Source organism: Heterodontus francisci, chromosome X, assembly GCF_036365525.1.
Source record: "Heterodontus francisci isolate sHetFra1 chromosome X, sHetFra1.hap1, whole genome shotgun sequence".
NCBI lineage: Eukaryota > Metazoa > Chordata > Chondrichthyes > Heterodontiformes > Heterodontidae > Heterodontus > Heterodontus francisci.
In genome coordinates, this window is record NC_090421.1 from 12,750,134 (window position 1) to 12,766,726 (window position 16,593).

At 46.9% G+C, this 16,593-nt stretch overlaps 2 protein-coding genes across 5 annotated transcripts in view; one reads left to right on the top strand and one right to left on the bottom strand.

The window, feature by feature from the left end:
* The window catches only part of slc26a10 (solute carrier family 26 member 10), a 249,493-nt gene that overhangs the window by 175,003 nt on the left and 57,897 nt on the right, over positions 1 to 16,593 (top strand). The window lies entirely within an intron of this gene.
* Positions 1 to 16,593, bottom strand: part of LOC137358586 (beta-1,4 N-acetylgalactosaminyltransferase 1-like) — a 110,183-nt gene that overhangs the window by 70,516 nt on the left and 23,074 nt on the right. For all 4 annotated transcript variants that reach the window (XM_068024597.1, XM_068024596.1, XM_068024599.1 and 1 more), the window contains one exon: positions 13,243 to 13,455. In XM_068024597.1, the coding sequence (XP_067880698.1) occupies positions 13,243 to 13,455 (213 nt within the window). The remainder of the gene's footprint in view (positions 1 to 13,242; positions 13,456 to 16,593) is intronic.

Sequence of the window (16,593 nt, forward strand, 5' to 3'; positions counted from 1 at the left end):
GAGTCATGCCAAATACAATACAGGTACTAATAGATCTCCCCTGGCATTGCTCACAGGTGGCCCTGAACCCAGGCGTGGGTGAAGTCAGGCACAGTACTGGCCAAGATAACTGGCCTTGTGGCAAATTATATCTGTGTTGTTTTCCTGCCATTTCCACACAGCCACCATTTTGAGGGCAGGCACTTCTTGTGCTCATTCCTGCCAGATGTAGAAATGCACAGAATTTACAGCATGGAAACAGGCCATTCGGCCCAACCAAACTGTTGGTGTTTACCCCCCCAAAGAGGAAATATTCCTAAACACATCTACATATGCTAGTCCCATTTTTTTTTCTTTCGGGGGATGAGTGTGTCGCTGGCAAGTTCAGTATTTATTGCCCATCCCTAATTGCCCTCGAGAAGGTGGTGGTGAGCTGCCTTCTGAAACCACTGCAATCCATGTGTTAGGGAGGGAGTTCCAGGATTTTGACCCATCGACAGCGAAGAAGCCTTACAGAATTTCCAGATGCATAAGTTGTTGGGACAATGACAATTGTGCATCATAAAAGTTACTCAAGACACATGATCTCAGAACATGGGGGAGTAGGGGTAAGCCCCTTGAGCATGTTCCAGCATTGAATTGGATCAGGGCTGATCTGTAGCTTAACTCCATCTATCCACCTTAGTTCTGTATCCCTTAATCCTCATACCCAACAAAAATCTATCAATCTCAGTTTTGAAATTTTCAATTGACCCCCTAGCCTCAATAGCTTTTTGGGGAGTGAGTTCTAGATTTCTACTACTCTCTGTGTGAAGAAGTGCTTCCGGACATCATCCCTGAATGGCCCGGCTCTAATTTTAAGGTTATGCCCCCTTGTTCTGGACTCCCACCCCCCACCAGAGAAGATAGATTCTTTCTACCTTCTCAAATCCTTTAATCACCTTGAAAACCTGAATGAGATCACCCCTTAATCTTCTATACTCAAGAGAGTACAAAACTTATTTATGCACCTTGACCTCATAATTTAACCCTGTAAGCCCTGGTATCATTCTGGTGGCTCTGCGCAGCACTCTTTCAAAGGCCAGTATATCCTTCCTCAAGTATGGTATTCTATTCCGGAAAGCCAGTTGGTAAATGACAGAACTGGAGCCAATCTTTACATACGTTTATATTTACAGAATTACACATTACAAGCATTCATTTCCTAATCCAACAACCACAGTTTTAGTCTGTTTATTTATTAGGGGCTCAAGTGAATCACCAGTTAATGCTCAGCACCTACATATAATTAATATACAATTAACAGTAGTGCCCAGAAATGAACACAGTAGTCTAAATGGGGAGTAACCAGATCTTTACACAATTGAAGCGTAACCTGCACCACTTTGTATTCTAATCTCCTTCAGATAAAGGCCAATATTGCACTAGCCTTAATTTTTTTGTACCTGCCCATTAACTTTTAGCGATTTCTGTGTATGGACACCTAAATCTCGCTGCTCATCTACAGTTCCTGGCTTCTCACCATTTAGGAAACACTGGTTTGTCTTTCTTAGGTCCAAAATGGATGACTGAACTATTTGGTCAGGAGTGTTTGTACTTCACTGCTCCTCTTCATTCCCATGCCACATTGACAGTGGCACCCTTGGCTGGCAAGCTAACCTTTGGAAATTACATTTAAACTGGGATTTGAATAAAAAGTGATTTGCTTATGCTGCTTAGATAAACAATGAAAACATTTGCAAGTACTACAGCAACGTTGCCCAACCTGCTCAGCCAGGTTACTTCCCAATTTATTACTGAGTTGAAATTTATCCCCAGGGAATCACGCAGGCACCATCCCAACATTAAGGAAAAACTTCCAAAATGAACAGTGGAAATAAATAAAAAATGATGGAAATGCCTGAATTTGCTCTTGTCTATGTAGAATAGAGATAAACCTGCACTGGGAGGGTTAAAACAAGTGGAAGTGTTCTGCTCCAGATCGATTGTAATAATAGCATCAATGTGACTACACTGCAGAGCGCAAAAATAACTCCAGGTTATTTATTACTGCTCATCTCAATTTTCAGCATAGTCAGAAATGTGTGTAGCCAAGAAATATGTGCTGGTTAGGACTGTGAAAGGCTTGTTAAAGGCCTAAATTAAAAATGTGCTGGGGAATAGGAACAAAAAGGGCATCCTAAAGTCCAATTCAGAATGGTGGCTATTCATGAGAAGGGTCAGCAGAGCTGAAAGATACTGTCAATCAATCATCGGCAGATTGAAGACAAATGTGACTGTCATGCCCTTTTCAACCGAAGTGTCAACCTCAGCCCTCACCTGACCCAATTTCAGATGTTAACTCTTTACATCCAAGCTGACTCTATCAGTGCTCCTCACTGAATTATAGATCTCCCATCTTCTGTTACTCAGTGACACCTGCCATGGAACTTATTGCATTTCTGGCATTTGCCAGTTGTGATGGAGGCAGGGCAGGGGGGGGGGGGGGGGAGGGGGTCACTGACTTGGGGCGTTGGCTTTGCTTCTCCCTCCACAGATGCTGCCAAACCTGTGGAGTGTTTCCAGCATTTCTTGTTTTTATTAGAGTTTATTAACACCAGCAAAAAATCCTGACTGTCAGAATGAATATGGTTCAGTCCTGGATGCGATTAACAGCAATAACAGCAGAATCCATGCCCTGCAATCACTTGTGAACTCTATTAAACTTTACCAGCTACTCTGTGTGCTTAACTAAACCAGTGAACCCCAAATATCTGCTTAGTACACTGGTCAAATCGACCTTTGCACAGGGGTGAGTGTGTGTGAGAAGTATCCAACTAGAATACCTTTTCCATGTATACTTCATATACAGTGCTAAAGAGTGTGCAGGAACAGAGTGACCTGGGGACACAAGTCCATTGATCTTTGAAGGTGGCAGGACATAGTGAGAGTGATTAGTAAAGCATATGGGATCTTGGGCTTTTTAAACAGAGGCATTGAGTACAAAAGCAGGGAAGTTATGTTGAGCCTTTATAGAGCTCTGGTTAGGCCCCAACTGGAATATGGCATCCAGTTCTGGTCACCACACTTGAAGGATGTGAGGGTCCTTGAGAGGGTGCAGAGGAGATTTACCAGAATGGTTCCAGGGATGAGGGATTTTAGTTACAAGGTTAGAGGGCGCAGATTTAAAGTAATGGGTAAGAGAAACATGAGGAAAAACATCCTCTTGCAGCGAGTGGTTAAGGTCTGGAATGCGCTGCCCGAGAGTGTGGTGGAGGCAGGTTCAATCGAGGCTCTCAAAACAGAATTAGACTTATTTGAGAAGGAACAATGTGCAGGGTAATGGGGAGAAGGCTGGGGAGTGGCACTAGGTGAATTGCTCTTTAGAATCACGGTGCCGAGCCACCCTCCCCATTTTAAGCGCCCCAGCATCTGCTTCTTACCAGCTGTCAAAGAATGCTTACCTGACTGGTGAAGAATGGGGCTGCTGTCAATCTGGCAGCAAAGCAGAAAGTGCTGGAGAAACTCAGCAGGTCAGGCAGCATCTGTAGAGAGAGAAGCAGAGTTAACTTGACCAAGTTCACAGACCTGAAAGTTAACTCTGCTTCTCTCTCCAGATGCTGCCTGACCTGCTGAGTTACCCCAGCACATTCCACTTTGCTGCCATATACGTACCCTGCTGTGTCCCAGTGTCCTGTGAAGTTGTGATCCTCTTCTTCCACTCAAGTGTAACATTCCTTCTTGTAGGCATGCCACACCTGGGTGAATAATCTTAAATTTGCACATTCCAGGACTGTGGCTTAAATAGACCATAAAAGGTATTAGAGGTTTACAGAACAGACACAAATGGGAATGCACAGGTGTCACAGCAATATAAATACGTCTTTCACTAAATGTTCCTCAACACCATGTGTGTCCTTTTCTCTGTGCGAATGATGTGTGCCAGCATATAGCACCAATGTCACAACCCTTTGCACCGTTGGCCCTTCAGGAGAGCCAACATATGTAATAACATCATTACCATGCCACCAATACGCATGAGCTTCACCACGGATGCAGTGACATGGACATTGGCTCAGTCAGCTGCTGCCTCTAATGGTTTACACAGGGATGCTGCAGATGTAGACTGGTGCACAGCAGGTGAGCGAGGGTGATGTGTGGCTTGCAGAGTTCATGTCGGTTCCTATGGAGCAGACAGCCTTTGTCTGATCAGCCACTTCCGTATGTCCCTAGCTCACTGTTAGCACTGCGTGCAGAGCCTGGGTGCCATCTGCCCTCCCATGCGTCTTTCATGTTGTAGGTCCTCAGTGTCCTCATAGTCCGAGGAGGAATCCTGTTGACATCTCTCCTCATCGTGCCAGGCCTGTCCCCTATTGGGTGCGTAGTTGTGCAGAGCACAGCGAGCAGCAAAGAAAGGAGCTGGCCTTTTCAACCCATAGTACAGGGCATCACCCTATCCATACAGGCATTGGAGGTGCTCTTTCAGCATGCCGATCTCCTGCTCAATGGTGGCTCATGTAGCTCAGTGGCTGGCGTTGTATCTCTCCCAGCAGTGGTGGGGTCTCTCACTGGTGTCAGGAGTCATGCCTGCAAAGGATAGCCCTCATCTCCAACAAGCCACCCCTCCAACTGAGCCAGTTCAGTAAACAGCGGTGGCAGCCGGGACTGGCACAAGACCCAGGTGTCATGGCAGCTGCCTGAGAAGCGGTCACACATTCGCTGCAAGCATCTGCGGTGTTCACATACCAGCTTCACCTAGACTGAAAGGGCTGCTTTAATGGTGACGTCTGCAGGTGGTAGCCTGGCGGGAGGCCTGATGGCCACATGAGTGCAGTCTATGAACATTACAACCTATGGTTCTCCGGCAATGGTGCCTGAACCAATGGCCCTCTGGGCCTGGCTGTGAGAGTCTGTCCTGAAGCAGACATCCTCACTGGCCCTCCAGTACAGGGCATTGGTGACCTCCCTGATGCAGCAGTGCACTGCTGACTGTGTGACTCCACAAAGGTCTCTGGTGGGCCCCTAAAAAGCTGCAGAGGTGTCAGGCTTGAGAACCACTACAACTATGAGGAACAAAGGCATGGGATGTCCACCGGAGCCCATGGGCTGCAGGTCATCCTTGAGCAGGGCACAGAGACGTGTCACCACCCTCTCTACATGTGTAATCGCCTGACACTGGTGCTCTGACATCCAATGGCATGTAATGTGGGGCCTGTAGCTGCACGGCAATCGTAAAGGCGAGCTCCCCTTGGGGGCTGCTGCTCACAACCGTGGGTCTGTCCGTGGATCACACCTGCCTGTTGATATTGCCTCTGGCGCATACAGATCCTCACGTGCAGAGGATCTCACAATGTAGGATGAGCCATACCTATTTCCATGTGATAAAAAAAATTGAACCCTGCATGTATTCGAAGGTTCCTAACAGGGCAGGGATTGGTGTTGATCAGTTGCTTTCCTGGATCAACTATGTGGCGTGCCATGGCATTGCCCATCTTGGCCAACACTCAGGCACATGACCACATCAAGATCCTACCAGCTGAATCGATCGCCCCCACCATCCATATAACCTTAATGCTCCTGCCCTTTCTGGCACCCTCCCCCCACACACAGGGTGCCTAGTGTGCCATTGCCCCCTCGCAAACAGAGCGTACACTGTTAACGGAGGGATGATACACAGTACCTCCCTTCATGCCAGCACAGCTTTCCCTCCAGTAATCCCAGACCCCCTCCCTTTAAGAATGCAGAGTGAGACTCCTGAATAACAGAACTTACCTTCACTGGCGACAACTTCTGCCAGCTTTACAAATCGTGAACGGGACGGCACGTGACACTCACCCATTCAGCGAAAAATCCGGAAGAGTCAGTGGAGAGGTGGTGGGCTGCATAATCAGCAAACGCAAGTACTCTTTACCATATGCTAATTGTGGTGCCACCGCTATGCGGCAGGGGGTCCGCACCAAGGTCCCACCACCACTGGTAATAATGCAGTGGGTCCTTCTCGCCGTCGCAGGTCATGGCGGGCCTCTCCCCGCAGCATTTTACCAGCCCCTGCACCGTGACCCGTGGCGTCGAGGGGCCAGTAAAATGCTGCCCAATAGCTCCATGAGAACCAGCGTGGACTCGGTGGGCCGAATGGCCTCCTTCTGTGCTGTCAATGACTCGATGACTCTATAACCCCACGCACAATGTTAGCTCATGCACTTAAGTAACTTGCAGTTGAAGAGTATGCCATCTTGATATGGAAGGCTTGGACAGATGTATGGGCTGAAGTTAGCGTGAGCATTTCTTTTCAGATATGAATGAATTAACAAAGTTATTGTATATGCCAATTAATTAATTTACAAGTGACAAGTTCATTCCTTGACTATTAGCTCATCAGTCATTTGCAGTGGAGTGACGCAGTTTTACGATACTACAGCACTTAAATTGGTGGCACATCAAAAGTTACTGTGCACAGTTCCATGTTATGAAATATATATTGGCTCTAGACAGGGTGCAAAAAAATATTTACAAGGATGAGACAAGATTGTGGGGGAGACCAAAACGGAGGGTCATGAATAGAATATAGTCGCAAAAAAATCCAATAGGGAATTCAGAAGAAGCGTCTTTATCCAGGTGAGTGGTTAGAATGTAGAACTCATTACCACAGGGAGTAGGTGAGGTGAGCAGCGTAGATGCATTTAAGGGGATGCTGGATAAACAAATGAGGGAGAAAGAAACAGAAGGATATGCTGATGGGGTGAAAAGATGCTTGCATGGAGCAGAAACACCAGCATGAACCAGCTGGGCCGAATGGCCTGTTTGTGCTGTACATTCTATGTATATCTATAGAAATGCAGATCAGTGCCAGGAATTCACTCGGAGAGTTCTCTCATAACTTGAGAAGATCAGTGGAGACCTGCAATGCTAGCTGGGAATGTGTCACAAGCATGACAGTTTGAGGACAGTGGTGACTTTGTGTTCCAATTTGGCTGCAGCTACCCTTGCAGCAGATGGCAAAACTCAGTAACTGATGCCCTGCTGATCCAAAAGAAGCTGGTGCCATTGCCCTTGGTCATCTGCAGTCATGCCAAGATGTGCCAAAGCATGCAGACCTTCTTTGATGCTTGCAATCTTGCTGGCATGCCTTCATTCATTGTCATGCTCAAACAGGAAATAGTGGCTGGAATTTTACAGTGAATTGATGGGAGCCAGACTCGGATGTGAAAGTCGGTGGTGAACCCGCTTCCGCCTAGCCCAGGGATCCGTCCCATATTTTACAGGTCCTCGAGCTTTAATTGCCCTGAGGCGGGACTTCCACCCACTTGAGGGAGAGGTCCCGCCTCTGAGCTGCCAGCCAATCAGCAGGCTGGCAGCTCGTCCCAGCAGCACCACCGAGAGCGGTGGCCACTGCTGGGACTGCAGCCCAGTCGATACTATGGATCGAGGAGGGAAGGTAAGTAGGGGCATGCCTCACCGGGGGATCAGTCCTTCCCTGATGAGGCTGGAGTGGTCGTTTGGGGGAGGAGGTCACTTGGGTCCCGGGGTGGGTTGGTAGGCGGGGTGGCCCTCTATCAGGCACCCTGTGCCCGATTGCCATGCCCCCCCCCCCCCCCAGGGCACAGAAGTGGCAGCAACTATCGCTGGGGGGCCTTTCACGTCCCCAGCACACCTGCTTGCCATGGGTAAAATACCCGTGGAGGCGGGTGAAGGCCCTTAAGTGGCCACTCAAGGGCCTTGATTGGCCTTGGGCGGACAGGCCGTTTCCCACCCCCCCCGCCTGAGGCTGTAAACTTGGCCAGAGGCGGAAGCGGGATGGGTAGGCCTCCCGGAGCCTGCTGCTCAATTTTACGCTGCCCCCACGCCACCATCCGACCTGCTGGGGCGGCGTAAAATTCCGGCCAGTGTATGAAGCATTTTTTAAAAAAGCTTACATTGGAGGAGCTTTGTTACTGTCATATTATCAGGTCCAAAAGTGCATGAGTTGGAAACTTACAACACCTAGTGATACAGGAATTTTTCTGGAATGAAAAACAAAGTGTTGGAAATACTCAGCAGGTCTGGCTGCATCTGTGGAAAGAAAAGCAGAGTTAACGTTTCAGGTCTGTGACCCTTCATCAGAACCAGCAAAGGTTAGAAATGTAATAGGCTTTGAGCAAGTAAAGTAGAATGACAGGGGGGGGGGCGGGGGGACAGGAAAGAAAAAAAGAGAAGCTGTGTGATAGGACAGAGAGCCATAGAGATTAACTGACAAGGAAATCATGGGGCAAAGGCAAAGAGAATGTGCTATAGTGTGGTGAAAGACAAAAGCATTAGTGCAGAGAGAGTGTTAGTGACAGAATAAATCACAAACATGAAAAACCCAGTGTAAGGCAGGCACATGTTCCAGTGATCATCAACGCAAGCTCGAGAAACAGCACCTCATTATCTGATTAGGCACTCAACAGCCTTCCGGACTGAACATTGAGTTCAATAATTTCAGAACATGACTGGCCCTCTTATTATTTTATTTTGTTTTTTTTTTAAAACCATGTGCCTGCCTTAACCTGGGTTTTTCCATGTTTATGCTTTTGGCTAAGGCTGTTCATTATTCTGTCATTAACACTGTCGTCATGCAGGCCCCCACCTGCCAAGAATGAGGCACATAAATTTTGTCATATGAATATTGATTTTAAACTTGCTGGGAAGAGGAGAAGACCTGTTACAAGGGCTGCCAGACACTTAGCTGAAAAACATTTGCATACTAACAGACAGTGCTTGTGGGGACAAATGGACCATCCCCTGACACATTCAACCCACAATGGATTTTGATCACCAGACATTGAAGGTGTAAGGAAGAGCATTGCAGAGATGACTAAGGTGATACAATCCACAAAAGCCAGGACTGGTTAAACCAGCTGGTCACATGACTAAATGGCTGGTCCAGGGTTTTTTTTTGAACCCAGAAAGACTGTTTGCTCCTGTCTGCTCCCATCTCTTTCTCACAAGCCTCTGGATCCACTGAGGACACATGAACCTCAAGGAGAGAAAAGTCTTCGACATCGAAGAAGGTTTAAGAAGAATACTGAGCCCCAACAAAAAGCAAGACCTACCTACAATCAAGGACTTTACAGCGAGCTCAAAGAATAATAACCAAAACCATCTTCAGATATTGCCTCAAACTTTTCTAGTTTATTTATTCTGCTCTTTTCTGTCTCTATCTGCATGTGTGTATCATGTATGCATGCAAGCATAGGCGCATTGTGTATCTTTTTTTTAATTCATTCATGGGATGTGCCCATTTATTGCCCATCCCTAATTGCCCTTGAGAAGGTGGTGAGCTGCCTTCTTGAACCACTGCAGTCCATTTGGGGTAGGTATACCCACAGTGCTGTTAGGAAGGGAGTTCCAGGATTTTGACCCAGCGACAGTGAAGGAACGGCGATATAGTTCCAAGTCAGGATGGTGTGTGACTTGGAGGGGAACTTGCAGGTGGTGGTGTTCCCATGTATTTGCTGCCCTTGTCCTTCTAGTTGGTAGAGGTCACGGGTTTGGAAGGTGCTAAGGAGCCTTGGTGCATTGCTGCGGTGCATCTTGTAGATGGTACACACTGCTGCCACTGTGCGTCGGTGGTGGAGGGAGTGAATGTTTGTAGATGGGGTGCCAATCAAGCGGGCTGCTTTGTCCTGGATGGTGTCGAGCATCTTGAGTGTTGTTGGAGCTGCACTCATCCAGGCAAGTGGAGAGTATTCCATCACACTCCTGACTTGTGCCTTGTAGATGGTGGACAGGCTTTGGGGAGTCAGGAGGTGAGTTACTCGCCTCAGGATTCCGAGCCTCTGACCTGCTCTTGTCGCCACGGTATTTATATGGCTACTTCAGTTCAGTTTCTGGTCAATGGTAACCCCTAGGATGTTGATAGTGGGGGATTCAGCGATGGTAATGCTGTTGAATGTCAAGGGGAGATGGTTAGATTCCCTCTTGTTGGAGATGGTCATTGCCTGGCACTTGTGTGGCGCGAATGTTACTTGCCACTTATCAGCCTAAGCCTGGATATTGTCCAGGTCTTGCTGCATTTCTACACTGACTGCTTCAGTATCTGAGGAGTCACAAATGGTGCTGAACATTGTGCAATCATCCACGAACATCCCCACTTCTGACCTTATGATTGAAGGTAGGTCATTGATGAAGCAGCTGAAGATGGTTGGGCCTAGGACACTACCCTGAGGAACTCCTGCAGTGATGTCCTGGAGCTCAGATGATTGACCCCCAACAACCACAACCATCGTCCTTTGCGCTAGGTATGACTCCAGCCAGCACAGGGTTTTCCCCGATTCCCATTGATCTCAGTTTTGCTAGGGCTCCTTGATGCCATACTCGGTCAAATGCTGCCTTGATGTCAAGGGCAGTAACTCTCATCTCACCTCTGGAGTTCAGCCCTTTTGTCCATGTTTGAACCAAGGCCAAGAGTCTTGAGGTCAGGAGCTGAGTGGTCCTGGCAGAACCCAAACTGAGTATCACTGAGCAGGTTATTGCTAAGCAAGTGCCGCTTGATGGCACTGTTGATGACACCTTCCATCACTTTACTGATGATTGAGAGTAGACTGATGGGGTGGTAATTGGCCGGGTTGGACTTGTCCTGCTTTTTGTGTCCAGGACATACCTGGGCAATTTTCCACATTGCTGGGTTGATGCCAGTGTTGTAGCTATACTAGAACAGCTTGGCTAGGGGCGCAGCAAGTTCTGGAGCACTGGTCTTCAGTACTATTGCCGGAATATTGTCAGGGCCCATAGCTTTTGCAGTATCCAGTGCCTTCAGTTGTTTCTTGATATCACGTGGAGTGAATCGAATTGGCTGAAGTCTGGCATCTCTGATGTTGTGGACTTCAGGAGGAGGCCGAGATGGATCATCAACTCGGCACTTCTGGCTGAAGATTGTTTGCAAATGCTTCAGCCTTATCTTTCGCACTGATGTGCTGGGCTCCCCCATCATTGAGGATGGGGATATTTGTGGAGCGACCTCCTCCAGTTAGTTGTTTAATTGTCCACAACCATTCACGGCTGGATGTGGCAGGATTGCAAAGCTTAGATCTGATCCGTTGGTTATGGGATCGCTTAGCTCTGTCTATCGCATGCTGCTTACGCAGTTTGGCACGCAGATAGTCCTGTGTTGTAGCTTCACCAGGTTTTTTTTTTTTTTTTTTTTTAGATTAGAGATACAGCACTGAAACAGGCCCTTCGGCCCACCGAGTCTGTGCCGAACATCAACCACCCATTTATACTAATCCTACACTAATCCCATATTCCTACCAAACATCCCCACCTGTCCCTATATTTCCCTACCACCTACCTATACTAGTGACAATTTATAATGGCCAATTTACCTATCAACCTGCAAGTCTTTTGGCTTGTGGGAGGAAACCGGAGCACCCGGAGAAAACCCACGCAGACACAGGGAGAACTTGCAAACTCCACACAGGCAGTACCCGGAATCGAACCCGGGTCCCTGGAGCTGTGAGGCTGCGGTGCTAACCACTGCGCCACTGTGACACCTCATTTTGAGGTATGCCTGGTGCTGCTCCTGGCATGCCCTCCTGCACTCTTCATTGAACCAGGGTTGGTCTCCTGGCTTGATGGTAATGGTAGAGTGGGGGATATGCCGGGCCATGAGGTTACAGATTGTGGTTGAGTACAATTCTGCTGCTGCTGATGGCCCACAGCGCCTCATGGATGCCCAGTTTTGCATTGCTAGATCTGTTCGAAATCTATCCCATTTAGCACGGTGATAGTGCCACTCAACACGATGGACGGTATCCTCAATGTGAAGGCAGGACTTGGTCTCCACAAGGACTGTGCGGTGGTCACTCCTACCAATACTGTCATGGACAGAAGCATCTGTGGCAGACAGATTGGTGAGGACAAGGTCAAGTATGTTTTCCCCTCGTGTTGGTTCCCCCACCACCTGCCGCAGACCCAGTCTAGCAGCTATGTCCTTTAGGACTCGGCCAGCTCAGTCAGTAGTGGTGCGACAGAGCCACTCTTGGTGATGGACATTGAAGTCCCCCACCCAGAGTACATTTTGTGCCCTTGCCACCCTCAGTGCCTCCTCCAAATGTTGTTCAACATGAAGGAGTCCTGAGTCATCAGCTGAGGGAGGGCGGTAGGTGGTAATCAGTAGAAGGTTACCTTGCCCATGTTTGACCTGATGCCATGAGACTTCATGGGGTCCGGAATCGATGTTGAGGACTCCCAGGACAACTCCCACCCTTCTGTATACCACTGTGCCACCACCTCTGCTGGGTCTGTCCTGCTGGTGGGACAAGACATACCCAGGGGTGGTGATGGCAGTGTCTGGGACATTGTCTGTCAGGTATGATTCCGTGAGTATGACTATGTCAGGCTGTTGCTTGACTAGTCTGTGGGACAGCTCCCCAACTTTGGCACAAGCCCCCAGATGTTAGGAAGGAGGACTTTGCAGGGTCGACAGGGCTGGGTTTGCCGTTGACGGTGCCTCGGTCGATGCCGGGTGGTCCGTCCGGTTTCATTCCTTTTTATTAACTTCGTAGCGGTTAGGTCCAACTGAGTGGCTTGCTAGGCCATTTCAGAGGGCATCTAAGAGTTAACCACATTGCTGTGGGCCTGGAGTCACATGTAGGCCAGACCAGGTAAGGACAGCAGATTTCCTTCCCTAAAGGACGTGAGTGAACCAGATGGTTATTTACAACAATCGACAATGGTTTCATGGCCATCATTAGACTAGCTTTTAATTCCAGATTTATTAATTAAATTCAAATTCCACCTTATGCTGCAGTGGGATTCGAACCCATGTCCCCAGAGAAATACCCTGGGTCTCTGGGTTACTAGTCCAGTGATAATACCACTACGCCACCGCCTGCCCATCTGTAGGCGTTAACCAAATTAGTGTTTACATTTAATAAAGTTCAACCTTTTTTCTTTAAACCTAAGAAAACCTGTTTGGCTTGTTTCTTCGCCTTATAACTGGAAGTTAGTGAACAAAGATTCAGTTAGGGGGAGCTTAAAAAAGTGTTTAAAATTAAATCCTATTACGGTAAGACCAGGTGAAGGCTGAGAGGGGACCCTAAACACCTTTCTCACCTGGTCATATACTCTACACTAATGCTGGTTTTTCACCACACCATTAGTCCACTCTCTGCCTTTGCCCCATGACCTCAATTAATCTCTCCAGCCCTCTGTCCTATCATACCTTCCCTTTTGTTCTCTCCCCACTGCCTCCACCCCCGGCTTTATTTGCTTAAAACCTATTACATTTCTAAACTTTTTTGCCTGGTTAGAAAAGAGACTTACCTGACAATTGCCTCTTTCCTTTTATATGATATATGGGCATATTGCTCTACAGGCTTCCATAATACATATTCAAGTAGGTTGTGTGAAGTACTCTGTGTTTTGTATTTAATATTCACAACGTGCCCAGATTGTAGGTGCTTGTAAACCAGGAAGAGCGTCGTTAGGATCAATATCAGGGTCAGGGTGCAGCAAATCCTTTTGACTCGACGCATCCTGCGAACATAAAGAGGAAGGGTAAAATGATCCCATTCTTTCCAAGAAACATCTGTAAACCATTCAAACCCCAACAATTATACAGCATCTTTAATGTAGAAAGGCACTTCACAGAGGCATAATCAGACCAAAATGGATGCAAAGTCAAAGGGGGAGATATTCGGAGGAGTGGCTAAAATCTTGATCAAAGATATGAGTTTTAAAGACTATCTTAAAAGGAGTAGAGTGTTGGAAAGGCAGTGGGATTTAGGGAGGTAACTCCAGAGCTTAGGGTCAAGATGGTTGAAGATACTGCTGAGGTACTGGAGGTGGGGGATGCACGAGGGAAAAGGTCAAAACGGACCTGCGAATTCAAGGGTAGGGAGGATGTAGGAGATAGGGAGGGGGTGAGGCCATGATTTTAAAGACAAGGATGAGAATGCTATATTTGAGTCATTGGGGGACTGGGAGCTAATACAAGTCAACATAAACTAAAGCGAAGGGGATTTGTTTTGGGATACGAACAGCAAAGTTTTGATGAGCTGAAGTTTACAGAAGCTGGACAATGGGATGCTAGCCTGGAGAGCATTGAAATAGTCAAGTCTGGAGGTGACATAGGCATGGATGAGAGTTTCAGCCCAAGATGTACAAAGGTGAGGTGGAGGCAGGCAATGTTGCAGAGGTGGAAGTAGGGGGTCTTTGTCATGGAGTGCATATGGGGTTGGAAGCCCAGCTTGCCACTAAACTGGACGATGAGATTGCAAAGAGTCAGATTCAGTCTGAGAATGACTGCAAAGGGGGACATAAGTCAGCAGCAAGGGTACAAAGTTTGTGGCAGGGGCCGAAGATGACAGTTTCCATTTTCCCAATATTTAAATGGGAAAAATGATGATTTATCCAAGAATAGATATTGAACAAACAGTCTGACAAGACAGAGGGGTCAAGAGAGGTGGTGCAGAGGCAGAGCTAGCCATTATCAGCATATGTGTGGCAACTGATCCCATGTCTGCAGACAATGCCACCCAGCATGAGAAGGAGGAAGAGGAGGAGGATAAGGATAGATCCTTGGGGGACACACAGTAACACTGTGGGGAGTAGGAAGAGAAGCCATTGCTTGAATTGCTCTGTCCAACATTCAAAAGGTAAGACTGGGTAGAGGTGAGGACAATCCTACTGAGCTGGACAATGGAAGAAAAGTTGGAGGAGGAGGGTGTGGTTGACCATGTTGAAGGCTGCAGACAAAATCGAGAAGGATGAGGGGGGGATCATGTACTATAGAACAGTCACTGTTATTTGTGAATTTAGTTAGGGCTGGTTCATTGCTGTGGCAGGCTCAAACATGGAGTTTCAGGAAACATGGGTACAGAGTTGCAAGGTAACAGCACATTCAAGAGCTTTGTAGAAAAAGGGGAGGGGGCGTTATTGCAAATTGGATGGACAGAGGAGTCTTTTTTTGAGGGGAGTGTTAATAGTTTAAAGGGATGGGGTGAAGTGGATTATAATCCTAGGCCCTTTTTGGGACCATCCCAGATCAGGCCAACTCCTCATTTAAGGTTGAGAAAGACAGATTTCACAGACACTGAATTAGAACTGATCTAACTCTCCCCAAAGGAAAGGAACCAGATGAGAATATTACCATCCTCCAGACAGCCTTTTTAACAAGTTTTAACCCGATTATAACAACCCAGATATTATAAGGGTCTGGGCATCTCTCCTCAATAATGTACCTCCCCACTGAAGAGTGTACAGAGACAGGTTCTCAAGTTAGCAATACAGAAGACTATGAGACAATATAATTTCTAAATTACCTAACAGTTTATTAGTTCCAGAAAAAGAAAGCATAATCTTGTTCCTAGTAGAGAATCCAATTATTAAGTCTAAATATTGTTACAGTAAAATAGAGATATTCATCAATATTTAAAGCAGCATTTACCTTACATCCCAGAGTAGAAAGCTACAGAATTTAATGAGATACCTCTATCCCAATTAAGGGAGAACTATTGTTGCTGCATCACAGCAACCCGTACCTTTACCATGAGAAACGCTGGAGTGAATCCAATGATTCTAAAGATTCATTGTGTGGTTCCAATATTTATACTGTTTCTAAGCAGCATAACTAGTTTTTTTACATATGGGATCGTTACCTCTTTGCAAGTAGGTTCGTCCCCCTCTATTTTCCAAATAAGGCTGTATACCTGTTAAGTTCTGGTTAAAATCCACATTGTTTAATTTCTATGAAAAGGCTCAGCCAGCAGGAAGCTGTAAGATGACATGCTGGTCGACATCCTAAGAGCCAGCATAATGCTGGAAGTTGCAAATAGTGGTACACTTCCTAGTCACCCAATTGTATCTAAGATTATAACTCAGTTTCCCAGATTCAGTTGACGGGTGATTTAGGTCCATCTGTAGAAATTCATGTTGTCCATTGTTAAACTGTGGTAACTCAATGATTATGAAGACTATATTATCAATGCCTTACTGAGGTGACTATGTTCATGACTTCTAATGAGCAAGTTCCTGTTTTTCAGAACCTGCCATTGTGTTCTAGGAAGAAGCAATTATGCTGCATCCTTGATCACAGGATATGTCCAGGCATGCTTATGAACCTCTAACAATTCAGACAGATGAACGCTGCTTTTAATTTTTTAATCCCTAATTCATAGGAAAAATAACTTTTAACCTTATAATCCCTTACTATGGCCAGATTCCTTCACAGGGCAACAGCAGCTGAAAAGAGAATTGTTAACATTAGCTAACATGGGGACCAGGAGGGGAAGTTGGGTGGTCAGCAGTTTAGTGGGAATAGGGTCAAGGGAGCAGGAGGTGGGTCTTATGGACAAGTTGTGCTCAGAGAGGGCATGAAGGGAGATAAAAAGGTGCGAGTTCAGGGCTAGGGCAGGGGGGAACCTTAGAGGAAGTTTGGCCCGGTGAGCTGGGGGAAGGAAGGGAAGTGACAAAGGCAGCTGATTGGAAGGCCTCAAACTTAGTGTCAAAGATGTCCATAAGCTCCTCACACTTGTGGTTAGAGGCGAGGGTGGAGGGAGCAGGGGAGAGGGTTTTAAGGAAATGGTTGGTAGTGAAAGAGAAACCAGGGGTTATCTTGACTTCAGTGATGATCCTGGAAGAGTGAGTGGGTTTTGGCAAAGGAGTGAGGCCATT